Raw genomic sequence first — 10,025 nt, 5'->3', positions numbered from 1 at the left:
AGACAGACGGGGCAACCATCCAACCACCAAAGAGTTACCAACCCTGCCCCGTCCATCGTCCTTATAGTTGTAACAGGAGAGTAACACATGCAACTCCTACAACTCGCGAGTGATAGGAGATCACTCGGCTTTTACCGTTTCCTATTTAAGCGATGCAGCTACTCGGTCCAACAGCTAGTGCTCATATCAAGGGTTACTAAGTCATGCATCTAGGGTTTCACACAACTCCTAAACGTAAATGCACAAACATGCTACTCGGAAGGTATGTGCAAGTCTAGCAAAACACGTAGGATTGTCATGCAACCGGGGCTTGCCTGCAAACAAAGAGGGCGGAAACTGCTCGACTTCGGGGGCGGCTTCAACTTCAGCGGGCGGAAACTCGGCTACAGCTTCTTCTTCGGGCGCCGGGTGCAGCTCGTAGAAGCCGTCAGCGAGATGCAGCTCTACACGAATGCAATGCAAAGGTTAGCTTAACGTTTTGAATTGACAGCAACACTGGCTCTCTTGAGCCCAGAAACTTGCGACAAAGAACAGGAGTGGGAGGCGGTTGGAGAGAGCGGATGATGATCAACAGGTAAGGGTAGGAAAGAAACGAGTGGTCTGATACTTGAACTAGAGGGCGTGATAACTGGGATCCTCAGACGTAAGCGCTGAAGGGTTCCCACGTTTTACACTTACACCCTCAAGTTTAAGAAAAGATCACAGCCAGACCCTCGGGCGAGGCGGACAAGGTCGGCAAACAGACAGGGTCGGACGAGACGGAACTGGGGTCGGGCGGGTAGGAGGGGTCGGTCGAGGCGGACTTAGGGTCGGCACTCACCTTCTTCCTGAAAGGAAAGCTTGGGGTCGGGAAGAGGCAGACTTGGGCACGGAACTAAGGCTTTGAGCAGGGACTAAGGCTGGCGGTGCTCCGGCGGCGGTGCTTCTTGCAGATCGCAAGAGAGCTCTTTGCGCAGCACAAGAGAGCAAGCTGCGGGGTGACTGGGATGAACTGAGGAGGAACTGGGAGAAGAACTTCTCAAGGTTGGGCGGAGGGCGCTAAGAGCTTGAGCAGGGAGCTTGCGGAAACTAAGGGCAACAGAAGCGGAGGGAACTCCGGCGACGGGGCATTCCTTTTATAGCTGCGGAAGCGGAGGAACGGAAGCGTCGCGGAGAGAGAGAAGGGAAGCGGCGCGAAGGCCGGGGAGAAGCAATGGAGTGCTCTGCCGTGGCGGCGATTGAGCAAACCGGGCGGTGCAGCAGAACTCTGGGGGTGACGCCAGCGATCATTGCGCTACTCCGTCAGGGCGGCGTAGGCGCGGGTAGACCGGTAGTTGAGATTTGGCGGAAAGCGGGTGTCGCCGTGTGGAAGAGGTGATAGAAGCGACCGGTTAAACGGCACTAGGATCGAGGGCGCACAGGTGGGAGAACAAGCGGACGCGGCGTGGGGGAGGGTGCGGAACAACAGATTGTTGGGCGGCGTCTGACAGGGCGGGGAAAGGAACTGTCGCGGTCACGGTCGGGGTTGGCGGTGGGGGAATCGTCGTGTAGCGACGACCGGGCGGCGCAACTGTTGCTGGAAAGGACGGAAAAGACGGGCGACATCGGTCTCCGGGGCCGAGATCTGGTATCGTGATGATGGGCGCGGGGAGCGAGGCTCTGCAGAAAGGGGTGCAGAGGGCTTCCGCTGCTATTGGGGAAGAGGGCGCGGGAACCCACTCGGTCGCTTGCCAGAGACAAAACTGAGCGGTGGCGTCGGAGAAGGCGAGCCACGCGGCAGGAAGGTTCTGAGGCGGCCATGCAACTCGAGTGCGGCTGATGCGGGGGATCTGGAAAAAGATCTCGCGGGTCCACCGGGGAAAAGATCGGACGGGTGAGGAAGATTAACAGGATCCGACGGATGGCTGAACTCGCCGGGGTCGGAAAAAGGAACGAAGCGGTAGGGGTCGGATCTCAGGGGTCAGAACTGGCGGAAAACTGAGCACTTAAGCGCGATCAACAGAACAACTGACGGAGGTTTCAGGGCTGAGATCAAACCTAACTGGGAAAGATTAGGGGTCGGTCGTTACACGGGGGCCGGGCGCCGGGCGGGCGGCGGCGGATCCGGAGGCCAGGGGCCGTGCGGGCGGCGGCAGATCCGGGGGCGCCGGGCGGCGGCGGATCCGGGGGCCGGGGGCCGAGCACCGGGCGGGCGGTGGCGGATCCGGGGGCGGCGGGCGGCGGCGGATCCGGGGGCCGGGGGCCGGGCGCCGGGCGGGCGGCGGCGGATCCGGGGGCGTCGGGCGGCGGCGGGGGGCGCCGGGCGGCGCGCCGGGCGGCGGGCGGCGGCGGGGGGCTCCGGGCGGCGGGTGGCGGCGGGAGGGAGAGAGGAGGGAGTAGTGATGGGTGGGAGTGACGGGAGGGAGAGAGGGGGCCGGGCACTGAAGTCTTTGGGCGGCCGGGTACTTTAAGTCGCCGAGTGTCTACCCTAGGACACTCGGCAAAGTTATTTTAAAAAAAAAATTAAAAAATATCCAACAGTTTCAAAAAACTGTCAAAAATTTACATGAAATAATATATATTCTCTATTCACTGTAAAAAAGTTTTGTAGTCAAATCAAAACTCGACCGTCATTTTGACTCCAAATCTTATGCAATCCTTCTCAACGTTACTATTTTTCTTCAGAAATACTTCGGTTTGTAAACATCGTACGTGATGAAATGTGCAAAACATTCTCAATTTTTTTCCACAGCCTCCACCTATGATATCATCACATCATGATAAATCTCATGATTTTCAGACTTTGCTTATTTTTTTTATAATTTAAAAATACCACTGCCACACGTTCGTGGTCGTGTTTCCTGAACAAGATGTTCGAAATTTCTTGTCATTTCATGGGTCAGGTCTCAAATTGGGCCGAAAAACATGAATATCATTTTTCTACTCATTTTGTTCCATAATTTGAATCACTTGCAGTTCAAATTTGACTTATACCAAAAATTCCTTTGAAATGCAATTAATTAAATAAATATAACAAATAAATCCAAAAATATACCAAATTTTAACATGGAGTACCACATGGTGTATGTGGGGAGTAGAAAAAATTTCATGGTGAAAAGAGGAAAAAAAATTATTTTTTTGCCGAGTGTCAAAAAAAACACTAGGCAAACCTGTTTGCCGAGTGTTTTTTTTGACACTCGGCAAACCTCCCTCTTTGCCAAGTGTTTTTTATTTGACACTCGGCAAAGCCCCGATTTGCCGAGTGTTTTTTTTTGCCGAGTGTTTTTGGCTTGGCACTCGGCGAAGAGCTTGTTTGCCGAGTGCTCGAAAAAAAACACTCGGCAAAAAAAATACACTCGGCAATTTTCTTGTTTCCCGTAGTGATGATAATATGTATATACAGGTAACATATTTCACCTATGCATCATATGGTCAGAAGGGGCACTTTTGCGGTTTTAGCATAATATCTTATTTGTAAATTTTGACTTGTGTATGTACTAAGGAGAATAGAAACACAATATTTGAAGTGTAGAAATTAAATTAAATTTGATCTAAATGATTAGAAGGACTAATTACTAGAAACAATATCACGAAATGAAACAAATAATTACTCCCTCTATTCCAAATTATAGTTCGTTTTGGCATTCTTAGATTCATATATTTTGTTATGCACCTAGATATACATTTTAGATATACATTATATCTAGATGCATATAATGTATATTCAGGTGCATAGCAAAATATATGAATCTAAGAAAGCTAAAATGACTTATAATTTGGCACTGAGGGAGTAGTGTTTAAGTAATTCCTAGCAAGTTTTTAAAGATTATTTGGGCCATTTAGGAGGAAGGGGTATGGCTCCTCCTAGCTTTCGTGTCTCCGTCGCTATTGTCATGGAGATTTGGAAAAGAAAACAACAACTATCATGGAACCGAGTTAGGTCTTCCATGCGACATTGAGTTCAACTCACATCAACAACGGGGGAAGCCAATCGTTGCCAGCACCATTTCAAATTTAGATTTGTGGCGCTGATGTTGTCCCTACCATCGTATATTGTCTACAATTTTGCAAGTTGCTAGCACCAGAAGCGATGTTGCCACTTATCTGACATCCACCTATGCCGCAGCTATTGATGCGCACATTGATCTTTAATGATATAGCACAAGTTCTGAACCGAATGCGAAGATCAAGTTGATATTGACTTGTAACTTGGTGACAAGGATGCTATAAAGCATTAGCCAGTGCTACCGCTGACATCATTTGGGTTCAATCTCTTCTAAAAGAACGAGGGGTTCCACAGTCACGAGCTCCTATTCTTTGGTGTGACAACGTTGGTGCCACTTATTTATCTACAAATATATTTTTTTCATGCTCAAACAAAGCACATCGAAGTGGATTATCATTTTGTTTGAGAGATTGTTGCACAAAAGCTTTTGGATATCATAATTATTTCTACACATGATTAGGTTGCAGATGGCTTCACTAAAGCTCAGATTGTTCGCAAGTTACAAAACTTCAGACACAATCTCAACTCGTGTAAGTTGTGATGGGGGTTGTTAGAACAAGAGTTGTATCTAGTTAGAACTAGTAAATAATATAGTCCTACTAGGACTCTATGTCATATGTAAAGTTGGACTTAATAAAAGGTCCCAGCTCCTCTTGGTCAAGTCGTTCCATAAACTTTTACAGATGCCTCGTATGTATCCACTGTGGTGATGAATAACCGCGACATGCATAACCGTTGTAAAAATATCTCCCATGACTTCTTGTCACCCCTGCCGCCTCTTGTTCAATCACTAGTATCTAATTTGTCAGTGGTATCAATTATAAAAATCAACAACTGAACTATCCGTAAGGATATATGTGCCTTAAGTAATAATATTTCTATTTCTTACACTGTTAATGACAAACCGAATATATTTTTTAACATAGAATAATGATGGCATTAATGCTAGTATAATTCTGAATTAAGTTATGTCCTCAGTGTGTGTAATTGTTCTTATGCATATTCTATCAACATATATGATCCTACATTAGCTTGTATGGCATGTGACATGTTGTTTGGTCCAACTTCTATTGAAGGGTTCAAGTGTTTGTTAAGTGTTTGTTCAGTATTTGTGGAAAAGTCATCAACGATCTTAGGACGCTTTGATTCTTGCACTCGTGATGCATGCCAAATAGATCATTTGGAGCTGCATAATCACATGGGTCTCTGTTGCTGTTGAGTTGAAAGGCAAGTTCAGTATTTAGATCCATTCCTCTTTTCACTTTGAGCAAACTCGACCTAGAATAATTTGGGAACTCTTTTTGTTTGAGCGGAGTGTAGGAAGTACATGCCCCTCCCACCTATATGTATGCTGTGCTTCAGTGCTTCTGATATCTGAAATGAAAGAGCAGGTTATGCAATTCTTGAGAGGGGATAAATTGAACATATGATAGTTTATCCACCGATGTTTACAGTTGCACTAGATTTGGAATGGTGATAGATTTGTAAAATCTATCTTTTTTTTCTAGCTGAGCTCAGACGTTTGATTTTGTTGAGTTATAAGGAGCTGAGCTCAGACGTTTGATTTTGTTGAGTTATAAGGAAATGATAATTCGTAAGGACACATCTATAATGGTATTTTATGGAGAGTATCAAGAACACTCCAACAAAGTTGTTTTCCCCATTTAGATTTTTTTTTGAATGGCTAAGTTGATGATCTTCTTCTTTGGATGAATAAAATAAAACGTGCTTATGCTATGTTCAAATCATTAAATTGGTAAAAAATAATAATAACATTTATCCAGCCACACACAAAAGTTGTTGATGTTTTTTTTTGCTTTTTGCACGAATATCTCACGGAAATCACATTTGGAACGCATTTCAATCTCATATCACGCTTACTAGATACTATCTTGCATTTCAACCAAGTTTGTTCATAACAACTACTCCACTTCCCCTCGCAGCCATAGAAAAAAAAAAACAAACCGGTTCACCGGTTGAACAGGAAAACTATGAACCGAACCGGTCTGATCATCGGTGAACAAATGAACCGTTTTTTTAAAAAAAGATAGTTTGACGTTTGCACATTGATTTTGGAATCGACTATTATATTTTTTTAATGTAATCCCATCTATTATGTCATGTGTGCTATGTTTTGGTAAAAAAAACTTGCATATTACTCATATAAATCATGGAAAATAAGTATTATATTAATAAGTGATGAACCAGCGGTTCGACCGGTGAACCAACGAATCGGTAGCCTGACTGGTCTGACTTTTCATTCTATGCTCGCAACACGTTGCCACCAGCATACGTGTGAAAGCCAACGGGCAGTTTACATGCCGCGTAAAGCGACTAAGCGACCTGTCTTAGAAGCAAATGGTATCCCTTGGTGTCTTTTCCACCGAAAGATGGGCATGAGAAAGGTAGAAGCTGGACTTGCGGAGATAGTTCCCCTGCTGAACCGGCTAAGTTAGACCTTGTTGGCTGGATTTATTTTAGCTTCGGCTATACCTATTTTTCGCAAATCGATGCATTGTTGCGTAAAATTATTTTGTAAGTTGAAGTTAAAATAAACTTGAAGACAGGTAAAGCTGTTTCGATATAAGTCCTACCAAACAGTCCCTTACATTCGACCTTTTTAACGGATATCCGAGAGAAGCGAATGCGACACCGCCGTTCCATTCCATCCAGTGGAAAGCTTCGGACCCGCGGCTGGCCGGGGCCGGGGTTATGGGCTTTTTTGCTCGGCCTTCTCAACTTTGGAAACTCGGCCCTGCTCGGTGCTGCCAAGGTCGCCTGCGTGGCGGCGTCGCCGGTCAACACACCAACCAGAACGGCTCGTGCACCAGTGCCACCAACAACGCGCATCGCCAATTCAGCATCCACCAACAACCCGATCGTGCCGTGTCCACCGATCCACGTACTGCCCCTGCCACGGTCTCGGCTCCTGATCAACAGATGGTGTCGTCCTTATAAAAAAAATATCGCCGTGTCCTTATAAAAAAACACGTCAAAAGTAACATGGAAATCACGGGAAAAAATCACACGCGCGAGCGCGCAGGTCCTGCGAAATTATGCCCTCCCGAGACGAGGCGAGGACCTGCCTATTCGCATCGCACCAAAGGGCCATGCACGCGCATCACCCGCGCCGCACATGTTGACTGGGCGCCTGCCCGCGTTTCCTCCCGTTCGTCCTTTGCTTCGGGGGCAGGCAAGGCAAGCAACGCGATCCCGTGATGCCGTGATGCCGAAAGGGACCCAAAAGCGCGGACGGCGTAGGAGTCAATCAGTTCGCAACCACTCGACCCGCTATCCTCGGCGCCTCAGCCGGCCATGGCGTGCGGCGGCGGCGGCAGGGGCGGCACGGGGTGGTCCTCGCTGCCGGCGGACCTGCTGCTCGCCGTCTTCGCGCTCCTCCCCTCCGACGCCGACCGCTCCCGCTTCCGCGCCGTCTGCGCGGCCTGGGCCGCCGCCGCGGCCGCCTGGCGCCCGGGCCCCTGGCTCGTCGGCTCGCGCACCGACCGCGCCGGCCGGGGCGGCGGCGCCGTCTCCTCCTTCTGGCTCTCCCCCACCCCCGGCGCCGGCCTCCTGCCCTTCGCCGCCAACGTGCCCGCGGGGCTCGAGTACCTCTCCTCCTCCCGCGGGTACCTCGCGCTCTCGGACCCGACCGCCAGCCCCAAGGCCATCGTCCTCGTCAACCCCGTCACCGGCCGGCGCGTCCGCCTCCCGCCCATCGCGTTCTTCAAGAGGTGGCTCGACGTGACCACCGTCGTGCTGTCCGCCGACCCGGCCGCCGCTGCAGAGTGGGCGGCGGTGGCGGTCGGGTTCCCGACGACCTGCCTCGCCTACTACAGCTCCACCACCGGGGCGTGGGCGCGGCTCGACTTCCGCGCGCAGGGCTACGCCGGCGTCGAGCACTACAACGGGCGGTTCTACGTCGCGTTCCGGTCCCAGATCTGCGTCTGCGAGGTCGTCGGTGGGGACGCGACCGCCGTCATCCCGCTCGAGCGCGCCGACGGCGCGGACGACGGCGACGGCTCGGACGACGAGAAGCTCCTCCCTCCCTGCGGGAGGCGCGTCGTCGAGACGCACCTGGTGGACTGCGGCGGCCAGCTGCTCCTCGTCTCGGTGCACGACGACGTGGTCTACAACTCGGACGACGACATGGCGGGCCTCGCCGTCGACGACGAGGGTATCAGCTATGCCGGGGACGCGCGCGCGGTGGAGGTGCACAGGGTCGAGTGGCTCGGGGACGGCGCGGTGCGGCTGGTGCGGGTGGCGGACCTCGGCTGGAACGCGCTGTTCCTGGGCCGGAACCGCGCGTTCGCGCTCTCGCCGGCGGAGTTCCCCGCGTGCCGCGCCAACTGTATCTACCTCGTCGACCGGCAGGGCCACCCGGACGGGGTCGTCAGGGTGGTTGACATGGAGAGCCAGTGGGCGCGCCGCGAGGAGACCATCTGCCCCGACGACGGCCCGCGGGGATCGTCTTCGGCCGGGTGGGCGCGCCGTGGCTGGTTCTTCCCCAACTACTAGTCACTATCGTCGAATCATTATTAGGCTTTGTGGGCCGTCGAACTGTGGTCATTTTGTCGTTATGCTTTCTAGTTACAGTACATTTTTTGTTGACGATTACAATTTCTAATTACAATGTTTCGTTGAGGATTGCTTTCTAACTTTCCCTTTGCAATTACGACCTTCCAGTTAGTCTAGCATCTGTTTGATACCTTGCTTTATTTCCTAGAAATTGCCATTGATGTCAGAATGGTTCTTGGAAAAAATCTGTTACCTTGCTTTGTAATTAGATCATATAGAAGATTTGCCATTTAGGATTGTGATAGCTTTCGTGGTTGGTGGTTACTGTTTAGGGCGGATAGCTCCCAAGCTTTGGAAAATATTGATTTGGGCAGTGCTTCATTTCTCTGTATGGGTAGATTCCTTTTTTTTTAGTCTAACATTTTGATACCTTGCTTATGTACTCGTGGCAACTCTTCCACGTGGCACATAGAAATCAATGTAATTGAACCCAGTGTCTAAGAGAATATTGATTTGGACAGTGCATCATTCACTACTATATGGCTATACTATTTTTTTTTATTCGTCTACAACATTTTGTGGACGTCGGCCTGGAGGCGGGCGAAGATATCGCGCAGCAGTCCCCAGGCGCTGAATCTTCCCATCAGGTCTGGGCTGCTGGAGATTACAATCTTGAATCTTGTGATGATGTTAATTTCAGTCTTCTTGTGTTGAACGAGAAGCGAGTGGCGGAGTACATGCTTGTCCAGCCCGATCAGTCTTCGTCACTCGTTATCAGATTCGTTGGCAATATTACTCAAGGTGTTTGATACGAGGTGCTAAATTTTAACAGTGTCACATCGGATGTTCGGATGCTAATTAGAAGAACTAAACATGAGTTAATTATAAAACTAATTGCAGAACCTTGTGCTAATTCGCGAGATGAATCTATTAAGTCTAATTAATCCATCATTAGCAAATGGTTACTGTAGCACCACACTGTTAAATTATGGACTAATTAGGCTTAATAGATTCGTCTCGCGAATTACATTCTGTCTGTGCAATTAGTTTTGTAATTAACCTATGTTTAATACTTCTAATTAGTATCCAAACATTTAATATAACGAGTGTTAAACTTTAACACCCTAAAGCCAAACATGCCCTTAGTTTGGACTGCAGTGCTTCTCACCTTCGATCAAACGAAGTAACACAGGATTTAGGAGAGGGCACAACCGGAGCAGAGTATGTTCTTTCAAAAAAACCGGAGCAGAGTAGCTGCTTCCCACGCTGCTACTTCTTTTTTTTAGCAAGTCCCACGCTCCTACTTTCAGAAGGCACCATAGACTGCAAGTCCAACTCCATGCAGTAGTTCCTGGAGAGAACACGGCAGGGAGAGGAACAGAGGATCAAGTTCGCCATCGATCGAGGTGCCCTGCGCTAATGCGCCCCAAATTGTCACCATACCACTGTACCAATGATTATCGTTTGTTCATCCAACAGTTGTTTAACATAGGACAGAAATTGTTCGAATTAAGTTCCGACGAAGTCTGTATCTGGTCTTATATCA

At 49.2% G+C, this 10,025-nt stretch overlaps 1 protein-coding gene across 1 annotated transcript; it reads left to right on the top strand.

Annotated features, from left to right (window-relative positions):
- The first annotated feature begins 6,994 nt into the window (after positions 1-6,994).
- LOC117836401 (uncharacterized) lies at positions 6,995-8,619 on the top strand. The gene has a single exon (XM_034715814.2). It carries the CDS (start codon positions 7,280-7,282, stop codon positions 8,477-8,479), a length of 1,200 nt encoding a protein of 399 aa, XP_034571705.1. The 5' UTR covers positions 6,995-7,279; the 3' UTR covers positions 8,480-8,619.
- The last annotated feature ends 1,406 nt before the right edge of the window (positions 8,620-10,025 follow it).

Source organism: Setaria viridis, chromosome 9, assembly GCF_005286985.2.
Source record: "Setaria viridis chromosome 9, Setaria_viridis_v4.0, whole genome shotgun sequence".
Lineage (NCBI taxonomy): Eukaryota > Viridiplantae > Streptophyta > Magnoliopsida > Poales > Poaceae > Setaria > Setaria viridis.
The sequence above is the reverse complement of the archived record's forward strand: the minus strand, read 5'-3'. Positions and strand labels throughout refer to the sequence as shown.

Coding starts and splice junctions, on each gene's coding strand:
- LOC117836401 (XM_034715814.2), top strand. CDS start 7,280: ATGGCGTGCGGCGGCGGCGGCAGGGGCGGCACGGGGTGGTCCTCGCTG.